Source organism: Cyprinodon tularosa, unplaced genomic scaffold (genome assembly GCF_016077235.1).
Source record: "Cyprinodon tularosa strain WSP-4 unplaced genomic scaffold, ASM1607723v1 ctg90, whole genome shotgun sequence".
Lineage (NCBI taxonomy): Eukaryota > Metazoa > Chordata > Actinopteri > Cyprinodontiformes > Cyprinodontidae > Cyprinodon > Cyprinodon tularosa.
Window position 1 is genome coordinate 3,771,860 of NW_024039674.1, and position 26,692 is coordinate 3,798,551.

The 26,692-nt window shown below is 38.4% G+C and overlaps 1 protein-coding gene across 1 annotated transcript; it reads right to left on the minus strand.

The window, feature by feature from the left end:
• Positions 1–9,779: 9,779 nt before the first annotated feature.
• Positions 9,780–25,748, minus strand: LOC119775941 (scavenger receptor cysteine-rich type 1 protein M130-like). Its single transcript, XM_038274099.1, has 9 exons — positions 25,629–25,748; positions 24,808–25,231; positions 24,048–24,371; positions 23,684–23,965; positions 16,753–17,067; positions 16,361–16,645; positions 10,917–11,246; positions 10,752–10,834; positions 9,780–10,661 (listed from the first exon to the last, which is right to left on the minus strand). Exons 2-9 carry the CDS (start codon positions 24,947–24,949, stop codon positions 10,563–10,565), a joined length of 1,860 nt encoding a protein of 619 aa, XP_038130027.1. The 5' UTR covers positions 24,950–25,231; positions 25,629–25,748; the 3' UTR covers positions 9,780–10,562.
• Between the last annotated feature and the right edge of the window lie 944 nt (positions 25,749–26,692).

Here is a 26,692-nt window from a genome sequence, read left to right on the forward strand (position 1 = left end):
GTTTCACTATAACTTGATTAACTTGATTAAAGGACAGATTATTTTAATGCCCTTAGAGCTTATTTTTCCTTAATCTGGATGTGTAATGACAATAAAATGGTTGCGTCAAGCTGCTCATGAGAATGATTAAAATTTATAGATTTGTTTTAATGGTTGTAATTTAATCTAAATATAAAAGTCTTACTAAACTGTTTTAATATTGACACAGATTATAATCCAGGCTGTTGAAGGCTACCAAATGCACTGCAGCTGTCCAGGAAACAGTAGAAACAACTGTAGCATCATCTGATTACATGGTGAAGGAGGAACAAAGGCAGTTATTTAAGGTAAATATCCTGCTAAACATCTCCTAGCATTTAGCTGCTGCTAATCCTTTGATGGTGTTTTCCTGTTGCCTGGTCTGGTTGATGAAGGTAAATTCTCAGCTCTGGGAGCTTTCTGGCTATTTGGCCTCTGTGTTATTTACAGACACACAATAGGATTATTAAATGTTGAAATAAAATCCTGGTTTAATTCTTCTTTAAAACTGAAAACCAAACAAAATAATAAAAAACTTACATTTATGCTCCTTTTCAGACGCACCCATCTTTAATGATGTGATTCCCCTCCAATATTGAGGAAGATTAACTAAGTAGTTGTATCGAGCAGATCTTATTTTATTAAACAGATTAATAATCTATCGTTAATTTGAACTATACTGGTAACAAAGCTTTCTATATAAATTGGGTGCTGGTATTGGATGCCTTCTCCCTCTCCCTCTTTTTCCTGCCTTTCTCTTCCTATATAAAACCCAGACTCTGGGGTGCTGCATTTTTCAGCCGTGGACGTTTTTACAGCCTTTCTGCTTATTTACACATTTTCTGGTTAATTTGTTTCTTTTGTTATATATGCAATGTAATCTATATATTCAATATATTCATGCTTTATTTCACTGTTTGCTACTGGATTTTCTTTTTATATTTGAAAAATATAGCGGGACAAATCTTTTGTTCTTCTTTTGGGTCCCCCTCTGGTCCTTTAGATCTATATCATTTTTTTTCTTTACAAATTCTGTTTTAGCTTCAGTGGTATTGGGAAAGGATCATAGTTTTCATCTGCTAAAGGTTTTTTCAAAACAAATAAAATAATTCAGATTTTTTAGTAATTGTAACATCAAACTAGAAAAAGCTGTTTGGGAGAAACAGCAAAGTGGGAATGCTTTTCATGCTGAATGAAAAACGAAACATTAGCTAAAGAAATGGAATAGATGAAAAAAAAAGCAAAAATTAACTGAAGAACATATGAAAATGTGATAGGTAGTAATCAGAATCTTCAAACTGCAGAAAACAATGGAATCATCTGAAAATCTTGTAGGGTATAATCATTTGGCAGAAAAATGGCACAAACAGACTGATCTTGAAAGTAGAACATTTCGTGAAATTTGATTAACTAAAAGAAAAAGTCCAAAACCATCCGTTAACCTGGAAGCACCCGTAAAACATGTAAAATTCCGAAATCATTAATCATCATGGATGATGTGTGTGAGATTGTACTATTCTTATTAGTGTTTTTATTAGCTATTGTTATTTATTTCTTATATTATGTGTAAATGGTGGTGACAGTGATTTCTGTTTTTGTTTTTAAGCATATGCACTGATCGATTGATGGCACTTTTTTTTTAAAAAATTCGTTGTTCTTTGTGACAATGACAACAATAAAGATTTGATTTGATTTGATGAATTTATGTTGACCTAATAAGACATATAATTTTAATTAAACCAAGTTGACTAGAAATTTCACTTCATGCAGCTCTTTTAATATATTTGGATCCCTTGCCATGTTTGTTACTTCATGCTTTTCTGTGCCCCCATGAAAACATGCTGACCCCCTCCTGGACCCCTGGTCTGAACCACCGCTTATAAAGAACTTTAATATTAAAAATTGTGAACAAAGTGCTTTACATATACAAAAGACAACCACTATTCAAAATTAATTTACACCTTAAACTATGGGGCTGAATGTAAAAAATGTTCACTGTCAGTAAAACAAAACATGGAAATAATGAACCAATAAATTGATTCATTGAAGCCTGTTAGCTCACCAATTATTGCTACCAGAAGGAAGGAAGTTATAGACCTGCCAGAAGTAATGAACTAAGACACACAAGGAAACATTTCCGTGTGATACTGTTCAGAATTAGGATAAAGTACTGGCCTGTTAGACATAAAAAAACTTAACCTCAGTAGAGAATGCAGTTGTGCATTTGGGTGATGAGGCTGGATTATGTGCCTTTGTTTTATAATAATGCCAAAATAAAAAAATAATAAGCATCCAACTAAATGCTATTGTCATGTTCCACAAAATAAAGATATATCTAGTTACATTTACTTTTGAAGAAGAAAAAAAAGTTTTTTGATCATTGACATAGGTTAGGTGTAAGTTACTCATAAGTCATGGTGTCCAGCTTATCCAAAAACTAAGAGTAACTTGTACATAACTGTGTAACTTATCAAGAACTTATCTCCAACCCATATCAATGTATTTGACGTTTTCCAGCTGAACGTGTCTCTAACGTACTGCTACTGTTTAGTGGCATATTGGCTGCATTTCGGTATAAAAGGGGGTTCACAAGAGGAAGCCATCTGTACTCCTCTCGACCTCATCCCCATCACAGGGTGAGCAAGAAGGCAAGTGTGATGGATCCTCCCTGCGTTCATGCCCACGACCAAAAACCTTCCTAGCAGATATGACGCTGAATTTGCTGCTATTGCAGACCTTTTTTTTTTCTTTGTATTTATTTATTCTTTTTTTTTTTTTGGCAGGCGGTAAACAGCAGCTAAGTTAATGCCACAATCAAAAAATCTTTTTATGCAGGCCGGGCGCCTCCGGTTGCATTGCTGCCCCACTCAGGACACTGGCCTGTGACATTTCATGGGCATTACGCTGCCATGCATTATGCATAAGTTAGGCTGTCGTTGGACATAAGTTCCTGACTCATTATGAATACTCTATGTATACGCCCTAAATTGAAAAAATACATAGAAAGTGCAGCGTATGCCAGTGTTTTAGAAGATTCTGGGACATCAGGCATACGCTGGCTAACTCGTCAAGGTGTGACAGGAGCTTCAGGAAGCTTAACTCAAGTAGGTTAAGTAGGTTAAACCAACCGCAGATGACAATAGATTGGCACACTGCTCCTCAAGTCCCCAGCAGGTGATTATCAAATAGGTGGCAGGTGTAGTTGATCAGGAGCCGGTGGCCACTCCCACCAGTAAGGATCCTCAGCCCCACATAGCATTCACACTCCAATACTGATTATCATGTTGATAGGTTCCCTATTAAAAACAACCAAAAAACGTATTTGTCTAATATTGACTGAAAGTTGCCTCTTTGCATGTGGAGCCCAGAGTGTAAAACTTCATAGATAATTTTGCTCATTTTTGCTCTATTTGTCAGATTGTGATATTTTAAAGAACTACTAGTCTCTCCCTCAAACACAAAGACACACACACGTGCTCTTAGCGATGGGTGAAATTGGGTTGTTTTCGTCTAGTCCCAGAGTAAAGAATAATAAAAAGAGAGGGAAAGGGAGCTATTACAGGGAAACATTTTAAACCTTCCATTTCCCTCTATTATCCTCCATCTTTCTGTCTCTCCTCGTTGTCATGTTGTGATGATGAAAGCTGTTTAATGAGGTGCAGTCAGACTGAAAACACCAAACACTTTCATCCCCTGCAGCTGTTGGCCAGCTGATTGCTAAAAATGTTTTCTAGAAAACACTTGTCGTCATGGCTGTAGCTACCACCGAGTATACCAACATCTGGACCTTAGTATTATTCTTGCTGCGTATATAATGAAATATGAACTGCTTCTGAATGGCGTCGTTCTCTGAGTAGATCCACCAGGTTACCGTAGGAGGCAAAGCTATTGGTTATGAAGAAGCAATATCAAAAGTGCATCAATGGTTGAAAAGATGAAGTGCTATCTGAACAGTGCTTCCAGTAAGGAAGAAGGTAGGACAAGGAAGCAGGATGCTTCCTAGCCTCAATTAATTTAGCATAGGGACTAACTGACATTCCTAGCTGCCACCATGAACTATATGGTTTCCCCAAATCCTCCCATCTCACAGAGTTTAACACTTTTTTTTTTAATGTGTACTCATCATGATAAATGCTAATGTACCTTTTTATGTTTTGGATTTATAATGGAGGCCTCAAGCCCTCAATGTGTAATTTTTTTGGTGTGTTTTTTTACCTCTATTTCAGTAGGCTGTAGTCCCAATTAGACAAGAGTTATTCCTATAATGACGTAAACAAGCCTGAGGGTTTGAGTCCAATGTTTAAAACCCTTGTTATCCAATTAAATTTCAAAAATTAGACCCTCCAACGAAAATACTCTGATCCCAAAGACAAGAAAAGATCTATACAAGCCCTCAAGAATATCTAATTGAAGTGGAAAGAAATCAGCCAGTCAAGCTAAATAATGATTGCCAGAGAAATTTGTTTCAGGAAAAACAATGAGTTCTATCAAAGATCCCCTTCATAAAAACTGCTGGATTTCTGTAGGAAATTGTAAATAACTCTCAGTCTTAACCACTAATTAATAGAAACAAATTATATCTTTATACTGTGTGACACATTTCATTCAACTTATTTTAGAGAAAATGTGTAAAGAACAAATTCAGAAAGTATGGTAAAACAATTGAAAACACTAGATAAAAAAGCCCCAGGATGGTGTCTTGAGTATTTTTTTTTTTAACAAATGTTATTTACAGGAACAAAGCGCATAAAGGAACACCATTGCACCACTCTGTGTTGAATGATAAATAATAAATAAATTTATAAGAAAAAAAAGAATACAGAAAAGAAAGAAAGAAGAAGATTGCAAGAACAGGAGACAGGAATACAGACAACACGTGCACAGATTATCAGGTAATCTGACGGAAGAGTCTGGAAATGAAAGATGGCGGCCAGAGAGCTATATCCAGGAGATAACTGTGGAAAAGCAAGGCAAAAAAGGTGCTTTCAACACTGAGGCTGTGGCTCAGTCTGAGCTGTTTTTGAGCCTATGCAAATCAAGCAGTTACGGGGTCAGATCTTGCTAGAGATTTGGGCTGTATCACAGAGTTTCTTGTTAAGACCTTTGTCCTACTTGTTTTTGAAGAAAGTAAAAGGTAGTTTGAATGTTCCACCACAGGACCAGGAATATATACTTTTTGTACTGGACATGGCTTTTCTTCAAGTGGTAAGCCATGACATTGAGAGGATTTACTACTTTTTCCACAGGTTCTTATTCCATTTGTCCAGCAAGACATATTTTCAAAATCTTTCTTGCCGCATTAACCGTTACTCTTAAAGATTCCACATGTCCCTATTCTGTTCCAGGGATGGCATGCGGAAGTCTGCTGGCCAGAGGTTGAAGCTATGTGTGTACTGTAGCCGTACAATTATGAACAATCTGTGCACTAACTTTAAACCGTCCTTGAATAGTAAAAACAATTGTTTTCCTTCTTTGCAATTAAAAGCTAAACAGGTTTTGTAGATCCATTACATTGCTTCACATAGCTGTATCAATACAAGGCTCGTTCCTGTAGAGATGAAAATGGACTCTGTCATCAGGACAGTGTCCTACTCCTCTTCATCCAGCTTAGGGGCAACCTTTTATAATGGCATGTGGGCATAGTTTTATGTTTTTGGAGGCTCAAAAGTCTTCTTTAGGCCTATTTTGGGTCCTATCCTGTTTGGTTTATCATTATGCAGCTTTGGAAATTGAAGTCAAAGGGTTTGGCACCATAGCAGATCTCTCAGCCTGTTGAGCACACCCATGAGGAGGTCCACCAGTTTGTCAATTGCAATTAAGTCATTATTCATCAGCCCACACTGCTGACAAACAATATTACTCTAAAGGATTTTTGCTCTGTGGTGCGTGCATAGCACAGCCCTGTGCTTGTTGTCCCAGGGCGGTGCTTTGCATGTGGCACAGTGCTCCATGTCTTTGTCCTTAACTATAGCCATGGCCATTGACTCCATCTCTGTGGACTCCCAAATAATCCTAAAACTTCCAGGAAGCCTTGTATTATGCAGTGAAATCCTTTCATTTTTGTCAGGGAAGAAATAGAGATTGAGCACGACAAACCCTACCCAAGGCAAGGATAAGTGACACAAATCCCACCCTCACATCCCTCTCTTTATTCTTATTATCTTTACTTGACAATGGTGAAATGCTTGCAAATGTATTGTCTTGTGGGAAGGTTTTATAAGCCAACATCGAGGTTGTTCTTTAGGCCTTCAAGCAGTATATGTTGGTCCACCTAAATCTCTAGATTTTAGTGGGGCAGGAATGGTTGGGTTTCTACGACAGCTATAGCATCGGGTGGGCTAAGACCTACTTACTGTAATTTAGGAGACTCAAAAGCGCTATATGCTACAATTGGTAATTCACCCATTCTTTCGCCTAAAGGGGATTTTTAACAATGTGACAAAGTACTTTGTTTGCACATTGAAATAAAGAACATCCAGTTTTTGGCTAAGTGAGGAAAAGTGGTCTGCCTTTTGTATTTATTGACATATATCCTGCCCTCTCTTACATCCCTTAAGTAATACCAAAGGACGATTATTAGCGGGTCGAGCCATGGTTGAAAAACCCAGGTTAATGTTGTATTTTCAGTGAAAAAGAGGCTTAAGTAAGGCTAAACTTATGGCATGTGTTGTTGCCTGACAACACCGTGAAAGTTACTTCCATGTACGACAGTGGTTGTCAATACAAAGTCCAGGTATGAAACTTTCTTTTTCATGGAGTTACATCCCTTGCCGATTTAGCCAGTGTATGGCTTGTGTACCAGAATCTCCTAAAATGCTGGCATACGCTGAACTTCCTGTTTTTTTCCCCCAATTTTGGGCGTATTAATGGAATATTCATAATGAGTCCAGAGTGTACGTCCAATGACAGCCTTATTTATGCATAATGCAGCGTAATGCCCATGAAATGATGCACAAGCCAATGTCCTGAGGGGAGTAGCAATGCGCCTGGAGGCGCCTGGCCCCCATAAAAAGATGTCTTTGATTGTGATATTAAACATCCAAAAAAAAAAGAAGAAATAAAAAGAAATAGAAAGTTTGCAGTTGCAGCAGGTTTAGCGTGCAACCCCCTTTTATACCAAAACGCTGCCAATATGCCATTATACGGTAGCTGTACATTAGAAACATGTTCAGTGGTGGTCTGGAACACATCAAATATGGTGATATACGTTGGATGTAAGTTCTTGATAAGTTACGCATAAGTTATGCACATAGTACTCATAGGTTTTGGATAAGCTAGATGCCAAAACTTATGAGTAACTCACACTTAACGTATATCGATTAGATAACTTACTTGTAACTTATGGCCCATGAGCATAAGTTATGAGAATAAGCTGGCATATGTTGAGAAATTTTGAGCATGCTCAAAATGTGCCAGTGGGTTTCAGCATACTCATAACTTATACAAAACATACCCATAACTTATCCAACCTATGCCAGCATTTTTCGTATGTGAGGCATACGCTGTCTAAATCGTTAAGGTGTGACAGGGCCTTTAACTCTTCAAAGTTTGGACAATGTTGAGGAGGCAGCTAGCCATCCATCTATCCATTTCCATCTCACTTTATCCCAGCTGGGGTCACATGGGTGCTGGTGCCTATCTCCAGCTGTCTACGGGCGATGGCCGAGCTACACCCTGGACAGGATGCCAGTTCATCGCAAGGCAACACAGAGACAAACACGACAAAAAAGCATTCACGCACACAAAAGGAGAATTTATAGAAGTTGTGGGAGGAAGCCAGAGTACCCAGAGAGAACCCACGCATGCACCAGGAGAACATGCAAACTCCATGCATAAAGACCCTGCACCTACAATCGAACCCAGAACCCTTTTGCTGCAATTTAGCAGTGCTACCCACTGTTCCACTGAGCAGCCCAGGAGGCAACCAGATAAGAGTAATTATTTCTTGTGTGCTGTGCTTATCATTTTAAAGGGACAACCATGTGGAACTCTGTTATGTAAGACTTAAAATATTATAAAAATATCCAGATGAAATGCCCCCTTGAATGTCAATTATATTGCATGTATAAACAAAGGGTAAATAAAAAGAAAAGATTATCAGATTTATTAGGGTATTGGCAAGGCAGAGTTCCCTGTTGTACAATATAGACTGTATGTTAGCACATTTAAGCAAAGTTGTGCAGGTGTAAAAGAATAACATAAAATAAGATATATAAAAAATGACTCTCATGTAGACTTTGCCTTGATGTAAGATCACAATGACAAAAGAGTCAACAAAGATTAGAGAAAATATAAGGGTTAGGGTTAGTAACAGAATTAGTGGCCATATTTCCCAGAAATACTATGCTTCATTTTTGGGAAGGATCTCAGATGCGCTTTGCCTGCTTCAGATGATTTAATGCTCATAAAGCACTGCTCCAGCTGCTCAAAATTTGCTGGAGCAGGCTGTGATGCACATAGACCATAGACTTTTCATGTAAACTAGCTTCTCATGCTGCTCAAAGCATGTTCAGTGTAAACGCAGCATATGTTTGTACTTTGAGTCAAAGGGGTATTGCGTTTTGGCACCAGTCATATGTTTGGCCAAAACATAATAATACTCAAGGAAAGTAATTACTTACTGTACAAGGTATGTCCAAGATGCTGGTGAAGATTATGTGTTATAGTCATTTCAAAAAAACAAACCAGTGGACTTTCTTTTCCAAGTCTGATGACTTGCACTTCCCATCCAGAAAACTTTCTCAATTCAAAATGTCTGGAGTAGCGTTGAGTTCCAGGCTTATAGAGTAACCCAACAAAAGCCTTCGTACGGCTTAGAAAACATGCAAATCGAACCGAAAACAGGTCGCCCCCTTAATAATGTTGAGTCGTTGAGGTAGTTGTTGGCCTGCAAAACCCGAAACTGGCCCATGCCTCTGTAAATGGGAGTCATTAGGGTTGTTGTTGACCAGGCTAAACAGGCGAGATGTTTTGATCCCCTGTAATATTGTCTTCACACTGTATGGTCATTAAGACTATCACAAAAGTCCTTTAACATTTTGTTTTTATCCAAACCTTTAGCATTGTAAAGAGCTACTGCTTACTGGATCTGGAAGATATGTTAACCCAATGTTGAAACAATTTCTATGCAGGAAAGGAAATTTCAAAAGTAGCAGAATCTGCATCAATGTCATGGTGGCTACAATAAGAAAAGTTAATCAGTTAATGCTAGTTTAAAGGTATGGAGGACAATCTTTTGTTTTCAGGTGGATCATATAAATGTGGTTCTCCTAAATGTCAATCATTCTGGTGATATGCTTACGTAAGACTGTCCTACATGCTCTTCCCAGTAGCTATCTTTTTCTGTGCATTCGCACTTTCAGGCATACATTTGTGGTGATGATTACGGGATGACTATGACCTGGATGACTGAGAACCTTCATCAGTATACTGGAATTATTACATTATTGCCTGTTTCATTTAAACACACCTTGCATAAATATATTCGATAATCAATTGTTTCATATATGGGCATACATACACCCTATATTTTAGTAGATCAGTTAATCTCATCCTTGACATCAATATGATGAGCTCTAAGGTCCTGGAATCTATACTAATTATTTTAAACAAGACCAGCATAACGTATCACACTCAAGAAGCAGAATTAAATAAAGATTTTTTACCACAACATAATCAGTGAGGGTTACCTGGTGGTAGCCACACCTGTACCCAGCCTAAAAAAAAATCACAGGCCAGACAGCAGTGCTTACTTTGCATTTGAATTTTGATTAAGGGAACCAATTTCTGAAGTTAGTTTCCAGCATGTTGCATCTGTACACTTAGATGTTGCTTTCTCAGGATACAGGTTCTTAACATTATACACATTTGGACACCATTTTTTCTTTGTTTCAATTCTAACCTTGTCTCAAAATTCTGTCCTAAGAAAATATGATTAAGATGTGATAAATAAATCAATTCATATGAATTTTTTTAATTTCAGAATAGGTATCTTGTCTTTCCTAGTGTGGATGAATTTCCAATAGGATATCAGAATTGCAAAAAGGTCAATTTTAGCTCTTTAGAAGAAGTACTTTTTTTTTTACCTCATTTTCAGTTTAAGATTAATATAAACCAGTTAGAGCTTCATGATGCACTCAACTGTCATATCTTTAAGTATTTCTATAACAAAAAGCCTAAAAACATTTCTCTGCACTGTATATGTACTGTATGTCTGATGCATAAAGTAAATGTAACAAAAAGTTATGAAACTGTTAATAATATAGGATTTTATATTTTTAGACTTTTTATACAAAGCATTGTACTTCTGACATTCAGAAATGCGAACAAAGTCTTACATCTGAGACACTCAAATAAAAGATTGACAAAACAAAGATTCAGATACTGCAATATTTCGTGGAGTCCATAAAAATAACAACTAACACAGTATGCAGAAAAACTATAAAGAAAAACCAGGTGTATTATTTTAGGCCTGGCTGTGATTAACTAATTTCTGTTCTAGAGCTTATTCTATATGTACAGATTTTTTTCACAACACAAGGATGCTAAAACTCTGCCGCCTCCTCCTCCACCTGTCCTCCTTCAGCTCTTGGTGAATCCAGCCCCATGTTCCTCTCTGGAACCATCTGCTGCTCCCTGGTGGTCTGCAGGAAGATGGCAGACAATACAGCTGAGTTAGAGCATCATCCCAGGCTGAGGGCTTAAACTCAGTCAAAAATAAATGCTAGCACTACCTTAGAGACACAGCAAACCAGAGAGATGAGGAACAGCAGTGTCAGCAGCCGGATCACCAGTTTGACGATAAAAACTGTTGGATCTAACAAGACATATTGTGTCAGCAGGTCACTTCATGTAAAAACTTAAACAAACACAGCTGAGTTCAGCTTTCCATGGCTCACCTAATATATTCACAGTCAACAGACGGCTCTTAGAGGAGAAGTTATGAAAGAAAACATGAACATTATAAACACAACTGTAGTTTCCAAAGTGGTTGGGCCCTGCTGCAGGAAACAGGAAGTGTGCCGAGTGATTGATATGTGGTTGGCTGTAGCTCTGTGTCGTGTTGGCTGAGGTGAAGAAGAGCTGGAAGGAACCTCCTGGATACTGGGGCTGGATGGAGCAAATGATTGTGAAGCTGGAGCCCAATAACACTCCTGCTAAACCCTGGGGGATTGTGCGCGTGACCCCACCCTTGGTGGACACCGAAATGATTGGCTGAACTAGCAGGTCTGAAAGCAGAAAGATAATTGGTTTATAAGTTTAATTACGGGTTGAACTTCAATTTAAATTTAAATACTCCATGAAAATTTTCTTCCAAAAAAGTAAAAAAAACAATCCACTGGACTTTGTCTCCAAGTTTGAAGACATCTCGCTCCCCATCCAGGAAGCTTTCTCAATTCAAATTGTCTGGATTTGCATTGAGTTTGAGGCTTTATAGAGTGGACCAAAAACAAAGCCTTGTTTTTGCTTAGAAACATGCAAATTGAACCTGACAAGCAGGTCCGCCCCTTTAGAATGGGGAATGGGACCATTACAGGGAAACAGAGCACCTCCCCTTCCCAGCCAGGTGAACAATCCCCTTTAACGACCCCCCTTTCAGAATCATAGCAAGGTTTCGGGTATTACAGACTTACAACCAAACGACCCCCATTCTAAAGGATCCAACCTGCTCATCAGGTGCAATTTGCATGTTTCTAAGCATAAATAAGGCTTTGATTTTGGTCCACTCAATAAAGCCTCAAACTCAATGCAAATCCAGACAATTTGAATTGAGAAAGCTTCCTGGATGGAGAGCAAAATGTATTCAAACTTGGAAACAAAGTCCAGTGGATTGTTTTTTTTACTGTTTTGGAATGACTATGACACCAACCCAGTCTCATGGGAAAATGTACCCTCACTACGTTGGTCCACACTGCAAAACGTAGTGGAGGTACATTAATGGCCATTTTTTTGTGGTACTGTTACGTTTCTTCTGCCTATACGCTTTCTATTGTTTTACGTCCTAGTCACGTGACTTTCAAGATTCCAGCTGGGAGAAGAAAAAAATATATATAGATGGCCGACATTCGCTCATTTTTTTGTGGAAAGATTAATAACTTGAGTTTGTTTTTGCATTAAAAAGAGTTTTGATTACATTTCTAGTGAGAAATGTATAGTTTGTTGCCAGAATATTTACTCAGGGAATGTACATATTCACTTGCTTGTTCGTTTCTTGCAAAGATTTTTCAAGATAATGTGAAACTGTAACATTTTGGTATAAACATGGCTGAGATTTCTCTAACTTTTAGTGGGAAAATCAATAATTTCAATCAGTTTCTGCATTTAAATGGGTTTTGATTACATTTATAGCGAGAAGTGTAGGGTTTATTTACATAATATTTACTTAGTGAACATACATAATCACCCGCTTGCTAGTTTTTGCTACGTATTTCGGATCTCGTCAGGATTATGTGAAATTGCAACGTTTAGGCTGCTACCTATCGCCTAGCATTTAGCTGCCGCCCCGATTCAACATTGAATTCTTTGTGATTTAACTCCATCTGACGGATCAAACCCTCGCCACTGCGGCGTTGCGTCTGAGGTTGATTTTCAGATCAATGTATTACGTCGTGGCATACGGGAGAAACTAATTAAACTAGTTTAAAAAAAGGATCATGGGTTAAGATCGGATGTGTTTTATTTGGAAATCTACCGGATCCTTTGTGCAATTAACTTCCTGTTTGGTGCGATCTCATTGATGGATTTTGACCAGATTTTGACCAAAGAGGAACTAAAAAACAAACAAAAAACAATTTAAATACACAACCAGCATATCTGGAATCAGTGACAGAGAGCGACTGGGACCAGAAGTTTATTAATCTCTCCCCACTGATTTCCATTCAAAATGTTTTCGATCCCACCGGGCTCTAGGGAAGGGGCGGGCATACCGCCACCTACTGTTCATGAGTGTGTAGCAACATTGTTTTACATCTATTAAATTCTATTTTTTAATTTTGTATTCTGAAGATAAATAAATAATGCTTTCCTTAATCTATAAATATCTTTTATATTTCCTTTATTTCCCAATAATCCTTTAAGACTCCATTCTTGGCCTGTCCTCTTTTCAATTTCTTCCTTTCAGGTTCATATGTTTTGCAGTTCATCAATACATCTGCATTTTCTATCTCTCCACATCCTTCACATTTATCATTATTTTTCCTCCCTATTAAGTATAAATTGTCATTTAAATAAGTATGACCTACTCTTAATCTGATCATTATTATTTCTTCCCTTCGGTTTCTCTCATTAATATTTCTATTTAATGCTGATTTTTGTACTTTATATAACCTTCTTCATTTTTATCTTCATTCCACCTTTTTTTTTTTTGGCCATTTTTCAATTTCTTTCCTCTTAATAAATGATTTTCCTTCCCCTTTCCCTAAAGGAATTGTAATTGTTATTGCCTCCTCTAATTGCTAATTTGTCTACTACTACTACATTTTCCCACTTTGACCTTTTAAGGTTAGCATATTGACCAAAAGCTGACACCAAAAATAAAGCAATCGATTATGTACAACAATATGCTACATTTAATGAAGACTAATACAGATTTTACTCCCTTATAAGAGTTTAGTTTTAGGTTTTATAGGGGAGAGTTTGTATCGGCAGTCATCTGGGAATCTTTTATGTATTTACTGGTAAAGAATATGCTGATGAAGGTTCTCAGTCATCCAGGTCAAAGTCATTCCGTAAAAATTTTTTTTGATATTTTTTCCGTTAGATTTCCAAATAAATGGGACGGTAGATTTCCAAATAAATGTTTTTGATATTTTTTGAATTTTTACGGAATACTGGTAAAGAACAACCTCTCAACCAATTTAATGTAAATGTTGCGTCGAACCAGAAAGTTATTTGAAGAGCATAGATGCATAAATATGTGCATAGCTTTAACAAGGGCCTCATGAAGGTCTGTTCTGTTATTCTCTTTTGGAGAATATAGACATTGTGGGCATTCATTTCCCTGATAAGCTGGTGAAGATTCTTAGACATCCAGGTCATAATCATTCCAAAAAAAAAAAAAAAAAACTTTGGACTTTGTTTTTCAAGTTTGAAGACTTCCCATTGAGGACATTTTTCAATTCAAAATTACAGTAGCCCAACAAATCCTTGTTTTGGCTATGAAAATATGCAAATTGAACCTGATGCCTGATCCCAATAGCTTGACTCTGAACCGAATTTGATCCCTATTACTTTTTGGCCACATGCACATTATTGTGCTGCCTGGTCAACCCTATGAAAATGTTCTGGAACTGCCACTGAACTGACACCCAATGCATGGAGGGTAACCCAAAAAGGGCCATTGTTAGAGAAACTGGGTGCCTAAAAAGTGCTGTTTTCAAGCTAATTAATGGAAAGTTAGCTGGAATGAAAAGTAGACAAATAACAATTACAATTCCTTTAGGGAAAGGGGAAGGAAAATCATTTATTAAGAGGAAAGAAATTGAAAAATGGCACACAAAAAAAGGTGGAATGAAGATAAAAATGAAGGTTATATAAAGTACAAAAGTCAGTATTAAATAAAAATATTAATGAGAGAAACCGAAGGGAAGAAATAATAATGATCAGATTAAGAGTAGGTCATACTTATTTAAATGACAATTTATACTTAATAGGGAGGAAAAATAATGATAAATGTGAAGGATGTGGAGAGATAGAAAATATAGAACACGTATTGATGAACTTTAAAACATCTGGACCTGAAAGGAAGAAATTGAAAAGAGGACAGGCCAAGAATGGAGTCTTAAAGGATTATTGGGAAATAAAGGAAATATAAAAGATATTTATAGATTAAGGAAAGCATTATTTATTTATCTTCAGAATACAAAATTAAAAAATAGAATTTAATAGATGTAAAACAATGTTGCTACACACTCATGAACAGTAGGTGGCGGTATGCCCGCCCCTTCCCTAGAGCCCGGTGGGATCGAAAACATTTTGAATGGAAATCAGTGGGGAGAGATTAATAAACTTCTGGTCCCAGTCGCTCTCTGTCACTGATTCCAGATATGCTGGTTGTGTATTCAAATTGTTTTTTTTATTTTTTTTTTAGTTCCTCTTTGGCCAAAATCTGGTCAAAACCCATCAATGAGATCGCACCAAACAGGAAGTTAATTGCACAAAGGATCCGGTAGATTTCCAAATAAAACACCTCCGATCTTAACCCATGATCCTTTTTTTAACTAGTTTAATTAGTTTCTCCCGTATGCCACGACGTAATGCATTGATCTGAAAATCAACCTCAGACGCAACGCACGCAGTGGCGAGGGTTTGATCCGTCAGATGGAGTTAAATCACAAAGAATTCAATGTTGAATCGGGGCGGCAGCTAAATGCTAGGCGATGGGTAGCAGCCTAAACGTTGCAATTTCACATAATCCTGACGAGATCCGAAAAACCGTAGCAAAGACTAGCAAGCGGGTGATTATGTATGTTCACTAAGTAAATATTATGTAAATAAACCCTACACTTCTCGCTATAAATGTAATCAAAAACCATTTAAATGCAGAAACTGATTGAAATTATTGATTTTCCCACTAAAAGTTAGAGAAATCTCAGCCATGTTTATACCAAAATGTTACAGTTTCACATTATCTTGAAAAATCTTTGCAAGAAACGAACAAGCAAGTGAATATGTACATTCCCTGAGTAAATATTCTGGCAACAAACTATACATTTCTCACTAGAAATGTAATCAAAACTCATTTTAATGCAAAAACAAACTCAAGTTATTAATCTTTCCACAAAAAATGAGCGAATGTCGGCCATCTATATATATTTTTTTCTTCTCCCAGCTGGAATCTTGAAAGTCACGTGACTAGGACGTAAAACAATAGAAAACGTATAGGTAGAAGAAATGTAACAGTACCACAAAAAAATGGCCATTAATGTACCTCCACTACGTTTTGCAGTGTGGACCAACGTAGTGGGGGTACATTTTCCCATGAGACTGGGTTGATGACACGGATGACAGAGTATCCTCACCAACATATTCACAATTGCATCAAATTTAAGTGGGGTTTTATATCTGAGAAGATATAAAACTCAACAAAACAATCCAAATAGAAGAAGGCCCCATAATATGAGTTACAACAATCCTTTTTGTCCTTTTGGATGGCTAATTAAGTATTTCTAACTTGAATTGAGGTGCATTAAACAATGATGTCAGAGGTCAGCACCGTGATATCCAAGGCTGCCATCTTGGACGAGTAAATCAGAGCTGGTGAGTAACTCTGGACTCCTTCAGGAGTTAGGAGAGACAATCAATAAAAGAAATATACCGGTAATTCTTTTATTGAATATCTTACCTGTGCATACAAGCTCCAGAATTGAATAAAACTTAGATGATGATGATGCAGACTCCCTCAGTGAAGATCCAGATTTAAACAAGTTGAGGTTAATTTCCCAAAAAAGTTTAACAGAAGTATTATTCCTGGTTCCCATGGAAACAACAGAACCACAGTCCAGCTCTCTGCAGGCTAAAGCTGCTTCCTTCATGGTCCAATTTGAGGAATTCACTGGTCTCCAAGTTCCCAGTTTAACCTCCAGTAATCCTTCACAACGACTGGCTCCTCCCACCAATCTGACAGGTTCTGAACAGAAAATTTCAATGCTCAGTAAATTGTCATTTCATTAAGGTTTGATTTAGAAAATGAGAACAATGGATATTAGATAATTAGTAGTTCAGGTCCTCTTCTACCTGAGCATGTAAGTCCAACAGCTTTGCCAGGTGAGCAGGTGTTTCTAACTGGGCCTCTGTTTCTACAGCCCAGGAGAGAAGATTCTGTCCCTTCACACTGGAACTCTTTGGTCCATTTAGATGCTTTCACTTCTCCATAGAGTGCTCCTTGGATGACCAAAGGAGGCCCACAACCAATCTCCCTGCAGACCACCTCTGCATCCTGCTGATCAAAGTCAGTTTCACATACAGTAGACCAGCTCCAGTCAGATTGGGAGAACTTGACCTCCAGTCTGCCTGAACACAGATTGGTTCCATTCACCAACCTCACATAGTCTGAATAGACAAGAGAGAGAAAAGCCTGTGTATCATTCGTTCATTTGTTTTTCAATTTGAATCTTATAGTAAAAATACAGGAAACAATTATTATTCTATGTGTGGTAATGTGGCCTTTTTGTTAAGTTGTTGCATGTTTTCTAATTTTGGATTTTCTTTATTTTTGAACTTGTTTGCTTGTTTTCAATTTTGTGTGTTGCATGTTTTTTTGGATTTTGTTTGGAGGCCACATTGCCACACACACCTGGACACGCCCACAACGGCACAGGTGTTCCCAATCAACTAAGCAGCGTGCCGACTGGGACGCTGATTTAAAAAAGGCAGCTGCTTGGTTGGAGGGACAGACACCGGACATGGGAAGGTTTGGTTGGGGAAGGCCGATCTTGGAGGGAGCCGGACGGAGCGAGTGAGAGGGAAGCAGCGGGAGAGCCTTGGGGACTGACGGCAGGAGGCCCGCCGGAGCGAGGTGGAGAGACGCGCACCGGAGAGAGAGACGCGCACCGGAGAGAGAGACGCGCACCGGAGAGAGAGACGCGCACCGGAGAGAGAGACGCGCACCGGAGAGAGAGACGCGCACCGGAGAGAGACGCGCACCGGAGAGAGAGACGCGCGCCGGAGAGGGAGACGCGCGCCGGAGAGGAGCGCGCCGGAGAGAGAGACGCGCACCGGAGAGACGCGCACCGGACAGAGAGACGCGCACCAGAGAGGAGCGCGCCGGAGAGACGCGCACCGGAGCGAGCGAGGTGCAGGGACGCGCACCGGAGCAAGGTGCAAGCACGCACGCCGGAGAGACGCTCACCGGAGCGGGGTGCAGAGAGGCCCGTCATGGAGCGAGGCGCAGAGGCACGCTGGCGAGAGGCGCGTGTTGGAGGAGACCTCGCAGGCCAGCTACGCTGGAGAGGCCCACACGCGCAGCGTGCCGAAACGAGGACCCAGCGCTGGGGTGGACGGTGCCCTCCATTATACCCGCCAAGTGCGCGTCTTTTAACAGACTTCCCCATTGACTCTGCTGATCTCCACCATCTGGATTTTTATCTTTCTTTTTAATCTTTTCTCTTTTATCTATCTTTTTTTTATCTTTTTCCTTTTAACGTATTTTATTGAACACTTTTAGCGAGCTCGTCTTTTTACGTAAATTATTGAACTTTTAATCTATTAAACTTTTTAGGGCCCTGCTCACAATCGCCGCAGTCTGTTTGGTTTTTATGTTTTTTTTAAAGATGATCGCACCTCTCGGGTGCCACGGAATCTGGCGTTGCTGGTAGGACTGCGGGGTTGTGAGCAGTGTTTTTAACGGGTTTTATTTTATTTATTTATTTTTTTAAATCAGATGGGAAGGTGCTCTCCCATAGGACTATGGATCGGCCGGGACGGGCCTTATTAAAGTGTGGGGGGATGTGGTAATGTGGCCTTTTTGTTAAGTTGTTGCATGTTTTCTAATTTTGGATTTTCTTTATTTTTGAACTTGTTTGCTTGTTTTCAATTTTGTGTGTTGCATGTTTTTTTGGATTTTGTTTGGAGGCCACATTGCCACACACACCTGGACACGCCCACAACGGCACAGGTGTTCCCAATCAACTAAGCAGCGTGCCGACTGGGACGCTGATTTAAAAAAGGCAGCTGCTTGGTTGGAGGGACAGACACCGGACATGGGAAGGTTTGGTTGGGGAAGGCCGATCTTGGAGGGAGCCGGACGGAGCGAGTGAGAGGGAAGCAGCGGGAGAGCCTTGGGGACTGACGGCAGGAGGCCCGCCGGAGCGAGGTGGAGAGACGCGCACCGGAGAGAGAGACGCGCACCGGAGAGAGAGACGCGCACCGGAGAGGGAGACGCGCGCCGGAGAGGAGCGCGCCGGAGAGAGAGACGCGCACCGGACAGAGAGACGCGCACCGGAGAGGAGCGCGCCGGAGAGACGCGCACCGGAGCGAGCGAGGTGCAGGGACGCGCACCGGAGCAAGGTGCAAGGACGCACGCCGGAGAGACGCTCACCGGAGCGGGGTGCAGAGAGGCCCGTCATGGAGCGAGGCGCAGAGGCACGCTGGCGAGAGGCGCGTGTTGGAGGAGACCTCGCAGGCCAGCTACGCTGGAGAGGCCCACACGCGCAGCGTGCCGAAACGAGGACCCAGCGCTGGGGTGGACGGTGCCCTCCATTATACCCGCCAAGTGCGCGTCTTTTAACAGACTTCCCCATTGACTCTGCTGCTCTCCACCATCTGGATTTTTATCTTTCTTTTTAATCTTTTCTCTTTTATCTATCTTTTTTTATCTTTTTCCTTTTAACGTATTTTATTGAACACTTTTAGCGAGCTCGTCTTTTTACGTAAATTATTGAACTTTTAATCTATTAAACTTTTTAAGGCCCTGCTCACAATCGCCGCAGTCTGTTTGGTTTTTATGTTTTTTTTTAAAGATGATCGCACCTCTCGGGTGCCACATATGTAAAAAAAATAGGAAAGCCTAAACCAAGAAGCCTTTGGCCCTACTAAATGAAATATGAAGTAACAGATAACAAACATATTAATTAATTTTTTCAAACTTTGTATCAGGCTTTGAGATAAAGATAGTTACATGAGGCATAAACAAAAAGTAGAAGAAAGCAGGAGAATGAAAATAGTGCTCAAGTGAAACACAGCTTAGATAGTATTGCAGATAGTCAATATATAAATCAAGAAATCATAGCAGTGCAGTAATAGTGTCAATTATTATATATCCTAATAAATGTAATATCATACTGACTTCATTAATTTGTTCATAGACATTATAAATATTAGTGTTTATTTGTGTGGTGTAAAATACAAGGATGTTTAAAACTGCTTATTAATTTATCCAAACTGAACAAAAACTAAGAGCAAAGAGCCTCCAGGGGTTCTGGATGGTGCTGCTGTCCCGAAAAAAGGAGAAAGCTATCACTTTTTTGATTATCAGGAATAAGCTGTTCTCTCTGTGCCGATTATAACAAGCCTGTCTTATCAGAGCTAAAAAAAAAGAACATGCTTTCAGTTATGTTCATATTGGATGGCAGGGCTGTTACAAGAGTTTCATTGTTATGCTGTGGAAGCCTGTTTTACTAAGATCATTTGTACAATTTTTCTTTAGTCACTTGTTGCTGTCTTTAATGAGCTTTTTTGCTTAACTTTTTTTTTTTAAGGAGAATGACACTTCATTTTCCAAAAAAGGTTTTGAAAAGACTCACCCTCTCTAAAAAAAAAAAGCACATGCACAAACCTGTACCCGCTCCCGAGAGGGAATGCCTATTAAACGTGTGCGAGAGCATGCAGGAGCCCATTTCTCCTCATGCATGCTCTGTTTGAAAGTTTTTGTTTCTATCGCTCATACAAGCTTACTTTCCAAAAGAAGATATGCAATTTTTCCACTATGTCAGACACACCAGCGGTAAGTGAAAACTGGGACGAGCATGACGGCCTTACGTAAACATAACACCAGTATGATTAGGCATACCACTTATTTAGATGATCCACCAACAAAAATAACATTCTCCACTATACCTTTAACAAATTCATCTGAATTCTACTTTTTCATTTAATTATGACTTTATGACAAAACTGACTTGATACTGTTTTTTTTAGGGTGAGGATATGGGACTGAAGAGTAGATCACCTGGCAGAACAGCTGATTTTGTTTGATAATTAAATAAATAAAGTCAACTTGCATGTCTTCAGCTGCTGTATTTCAACTGACAAATAAGAGCCCAAAGCTACATATAAAAAATCCTTGTATATCTTATTCATCTTTTTTTATGTATATTTAATTTAGTTTTGCAATGGGAAATAAAAAAGAATTGGTCCAATTGTTTTGAAGTTGATGAAAAAAGATTTTTAGTTTATTCATTTTTTTATTTAATTTGAAAAAAAAATAAAGAATGAATGACAAGGAGAAACAAGGAGTCATTAACCCTATGATTTAATTTACATATTTTATTTATCATTTTACTGAAGTGGGCAAGTCGAGCCCTCCAAGCCATGAGTCCTGCATGTATTTCTGCTGAATCAAACCTAAATAAAATAGATAATAACCTTCTCAGCCTTGTAAAAAAGTTCACAATCTTGTAATGATTCATTCATTTGGTCAAGGAGTTCAATCATGGAAAATCCAAACCTTAAAAGAATCACATTGACTAAAACTTCCAGTCAAGAACAACAATGCTTTACATCATTTATAATTTTTTAACTCCCTATTATTATGGCGCACATTACAGTTTTGATCCTTCTGTCACGCAGATTAAAGATCAGATGTTATTGGAGCCACTGGACCCTCATTTTTTTATCCTTTCTCATAAAATCTTTGAACACGAGACAGAAAGATAAGAAAAAATATCCATAAAGAGCTGAGAAGATATTAAAACGTCTTACAGCTCTACAGGTTTAAATTGGATGAATATTAAGCAGCTAACGGGTAGTTTAAAATCTTCCAGCTAAAGACTTATGTGCTGGTTCATTTGATTCTATTAATCTGACTTGTTTGAAAGTATATGAAAATATTAAATAGTTTGATCATAAATAAATGTTTATTGTGATTCCAGTATGTCTTGGGTGATCTTAGATATTTAGTGTTGTGTCCTTATCTCTGATAAAGATAATTTACTATGCTGAGTAGATTAACTCACGGGCGTTTTAGTTGCATAATATTTATCAGTGTTTGGCATATCATTTAAAAAAATAACTAGTTTAATTACAAGTTAATTCTCCCAAAAATTACCTAAGTTATTTATTTATTGATTGATTTTTTTATTAACATATTAGCTTTAGTTACTATGATCTAAAATGTTAATACATTTGGATGACTTCCCTGTTATTGGCACTTAAAATTTGATTGTGAATTCACCTATTAAATATGAATAATCTATTAAACTGGCTAAGTATCTTAAAACATTGGGCATATATTTTTATCAACTCATTTTATCATATCTACCTCATTTTGGTGTGTGCAGAGGAACAAGTGATTGACAACCTGCAGTCTAGAGCTCTTTGAGTTAGGAGCCCTACATATCGCTGAAAGTACTCGCCACAAGTGTTGTGTAAGAGTGAGACGATAGAAATGCGCCTTATTAGATAAGAGCTGCTTGTAAACAACATAGACAAAGTCGTTGCTGAGAATAATGTGCAAGTCCTGTGTAGATTTTTGCCTTTGGCTTTATCTGAAATAGTGTCAATACCTCCACTTTAAAAACTCAGTCTTTGAATCTGCTTTGCTCTCTACCTTTACCATGTTTCTCTGTTTTTGATCATCTCACTCTGTGTCTGCAATCCATCGTAAGCTCATGTTGCAAACTCCTCATTAAATAAAGTAGCTATCAGCTTTCTTGAAAGGAACTAGAAGTCATTAGATAACAACATTGCCTAATTTCTATTTAATGTTCAGTATCCAGGGTGTAGGGCAGAATAATAGTGACCATAGCGAGACAAAATGTGAGTAAAGACAAACCCTCTTACTATTGCTAAAATGCAAATGAGCTTTATAGGATAAAGACTTGGTTAAACTTGTCTTTTGGCAAAATCTGATAAAAAAAAAAAATTGTTAGTAAGGGTTTAGACACAGCATCAGTTGAATTAATAGTGAAATGCATTGCACGGATTTACTTTCTTATAAGATGTAGAAATATGATTTATAATCACGGTTTATAGATAGAAACAACATTTTATGTTTTGAACTTTTTGTGAATTATCAGCTTATTTTTTACCAAAGAATAAGAGGGTTCTGGTTGCAGATCTGCACTGTCTGTACCCAGAGTTGCACTGTTAGTACCCAGAGCTGCACTGTCAGGACCCTGGCTGCATAGCTATACTGTGAGGTCTCCTGGCTGTTAGAACGAGCAGCTTATTCAAAGACTTTCAAAGTAAAAGCGAAGTTGATTCAAAGCATTTCTAAAGTAAAAGCTACCCTCAATAAACTCCCAATGAAGCTAGCTTCCTTTCACAAACAAGTGTTGTTATGCTGGAAATGTTATTTTCCACCAAACTCCTCTCTGAAATAATAGATATGACCATCCATTCATCCATTTTCTAACATGCTTATCCCAAGTGGGGTCGTGAGGGGTGCTGGTGCCTATCTCCAGCTGTCTACGGGCGAGAGGAGGAGTACACCCTGGACAGTTCGCCAGTCCATCGCAGGGCAAATAATAGATATGTGCTACACAGAAATAAGTCTCAATATTTGGATCCCTGGATGGAAAAGGGCTTTTTGTCTATAAGACATCTAACCACCAATGGAGGTTGGCCGTGCTATTAGGATTTTTTCTTAAATTAAATTAATTTAAACTGCCTCCATGCTCAGTTTAATACTGTTATAAACTCTAATCCAGCAGCAAATATGTGCTGTGTGCTATTCTCGAATGCTTCGAATACAATTTCCGGAATAAACTTCCGATCCTGACAATGCCCCATTTTTCAGGTATGCAAGAAAGGGTCCTGGCAGTGCAGCTCTAGGTCCTGAAGTGCAAGTCTGCAGCCAGACTCTCTTGCGAAAATTTGCATTGAACTTGGATCCACTTGTTCCTGTTTAGTCTGAAAACCAGTGAGCGACTGTATTCAGTTAAATATACCAAAGTTTCCGGCAGTATATATGAAAGGGAATTCTTTTTAATTCTACTGAAAGACTTACTTAAACAGGTGATGTTCAGGAAGGATGAAGCTAATGCTGCTGAGGCACACTCTTTCAGAGGATACCCAGACTGAACACAATCAGGACTGATCCACCACACAGGGCTGACTGAGCTTTTCTCATGTTTTTCAACAGAAACAGCAGAACCGCAAAGCATCTCCACACAGACAACAGCTGCTTCCTTAAGGAACCAGTTTGGACCATGAACTGGTCTCCACTCTGTTCGTTTCACTTCTAACGTTCCTTCACAGCGACTGGCTCCTTCCACCAACCTGACAGGTTCTGAACAGAAAACACAGATTTGTCAGTTAAGGATATTTGACCTTGGTCATAGCAGTACTTATGTCTGCAGCTCCTCTGTCACCAAAGCAGGTGAGTCTAACAGCTTTGTCAGATGAGCAGGTGATTTTGACTGAGCCTGATCTTCTACAGTCCAGGAGAGAAGATTCTGATCCTTTACAGTTGTACTCTGCAGTCCATGTAGAAGCTTCCCCGTCTTTACCCCACGCCCCCTGGTGGACCAAAGGAGGCCCACATCCAAGCTCTCTACAGACCACTTCTGCATCCTTCTGGTCAAAGTCAGCTTCACACACTGCAGACCAGATCTGATTGGACCTTACAGACTGGGAGGATTTCACTTCCAGTTTGCCTGAACACAAACTGGTTCCATTCACCAATCGGACGGAGTCTGAATGTAAAGAAAATGAGAGATAACAGACTTTGCATACAGTAGATGCATTTGCTAAAAAAAGAGACAACTGTTAGATCCTATTTAAGGGATTTTCTCTTTCTTATTTAAAAAAAAAATCTTAATTAATCTGTTCTGTTTATCGCTTTTCAGATTATTATTATTATTTCCGATTTATTTTTGTGAAATTGTTATCTTTAAATTATGACACACTCATTAAATGCAATGAGCATACACTGATACTTTGCGAGAGGTTGCTGGAGGTAGATATGAAAATTTGGTACTGATTTAAGGTTTAAGATTTTAAGATTTAACTGAGTTGCTCCAAAGCTACTTTTCTTACTTCATTGTTTCACAATTTGCCACTCCATCTTTTAAAAGCTCAAGGTATCAAGATTTTCTTTACCATCCGTGTGTGTGTGAAAATGATACTTACCTTTGTGGGTTGTACAGAGGCTCCTGGTGATATTAGAGATTATTCTTTTGAGCTGTTTGTATTTTTTAAGAATGTATAAATGATTTTCAGCAATACTCTTCAGTTCAGTTATATCAACATCACCAATTCCTGAAACAAACATGGATCATTTTACACTATTATTGACAAATCAGGAAAATATCTCCAGACAGTTCTTCCACTCATGTGTTGTATTCTGGTGATTGAAAATAAATTAATCCACACAGAAAAAATGAGTCACCAACGATGTATATCTCAATTCCAGTGTCTTTCAGGTTCTTTGCAGCAGGTTCTACATCATCCTGAGATTGTCCATCAGTAATTAGAACTGCAATTTTTTTGGAGTCTGGACGCATCCCCACAGTGGGTTTGAAGCTCCGATGAAGGATGTGATGCAGAGCAATGCCTTCATGTTGTACAGAAAAAAATCAGATGTCATGTCAGCAGGCTAATTTTTACCTTTCCTAATTTGGATGCCTTGGACGGTTTTTAAAGAATCTCCATTAAAATTACGTGATTCTGACTAAAATGTTAAGCTTTAAGGATAATGATGATTCGGTTCCTGTGATACATACAGATATATAAGTGACTTTTGATTTAAATTACTTTCATTTACCAGTCATTTACACATGTGCCATTTGTGTAGTAACAAATCATCATATTAGTCTAGTTTTACCAAGTATTTTCTGAACATCAACAGATGTCTCTCACCTTTTCTTCTGAAATGTCTGGTTTTGAACAAAGAGTAAATCAGAATGAATAATCCCAGAGCTTTTCATATAAAAAATGAGCTTAATGCTAACCTGTATTTGTTCCTCCTCCTGGTTGGATTATATTTTTAATAGCCTCCAGCAGGGACTGTTTGGTTTTGTAGGTGTTCAGATCCCACTCAGTCTTTGGATCTCCACTATACTGATTAAGACCTAAAGAAAGCACAAAGCAATTGGTCAAACAGAGCATTTCAAATTTTCAAAATTAGTAATTGTACTAACTCAACTCCAATTTTGTGAATTAGTGTGGGATGAACAAATAAAAAAACAAACACAAAAGTACTACTACTGAATTAATTTTTTGTTGAAAACTTTGTTAATATCATGACATTAAAACTTCTCGGCTGGCCTGGGAATGTCTTGGGATTCTCTCCCTAATGAAGCTGCAGCCTCTGTGATTCGACCCCGGATAAGCGAGAAGATCAATGAATTAATGCATGTAAAACGGGTGTGAATCAAAAAAGGTATACCAATCTGGTGGGAATGCTAGTTTTTAACCATCTGAGAGCTAATTTTTATTTAGTATTTTTCAAGTCTTTATTGCCAACTATTATTACAATATTAGCTTTAGCTGTTTCACATGCAAGTCCTAAAAAAGCAAATGGCAGTTATAGACATAATGTCAAAAGAAATATTGACAAAGACTTGCAAGATGGTCTGGATCCCACAAAAAGAAATGTATAACTATTTAAACTGGAGGTTTCCACAGATTTCTCTGATACAAAAATCTAATTTCAGTATCATGTTTATACCTCAAGGTGTCAGATCTCTGTAGATTATTTTTTACAGCTCTTATCTTGTTTACATATTGATATGCAGGTGTTTATACAGAGGAAGTCTAGGAGCATTGTGAAAGGGGCTAAGGGTAAGGCGGTCTATAATCATGTGAAGGGATCGAAAATCTAAGACAAGTGTTAACAGTCTTCAGCGTCTCTCCAGAGGCAATTCAATTGGCAAACGCTGTTATAAAACAACGTGGTGAATATCTGCAGCAAACAAGTCGTTGCTATGAAAATCCAAGAACTAAGAATACAGCTTGCTGGATGAGATTATTAAACTTAACAGTTCTTGGAATCTGGCCTCTTTTGGTCTTTTTG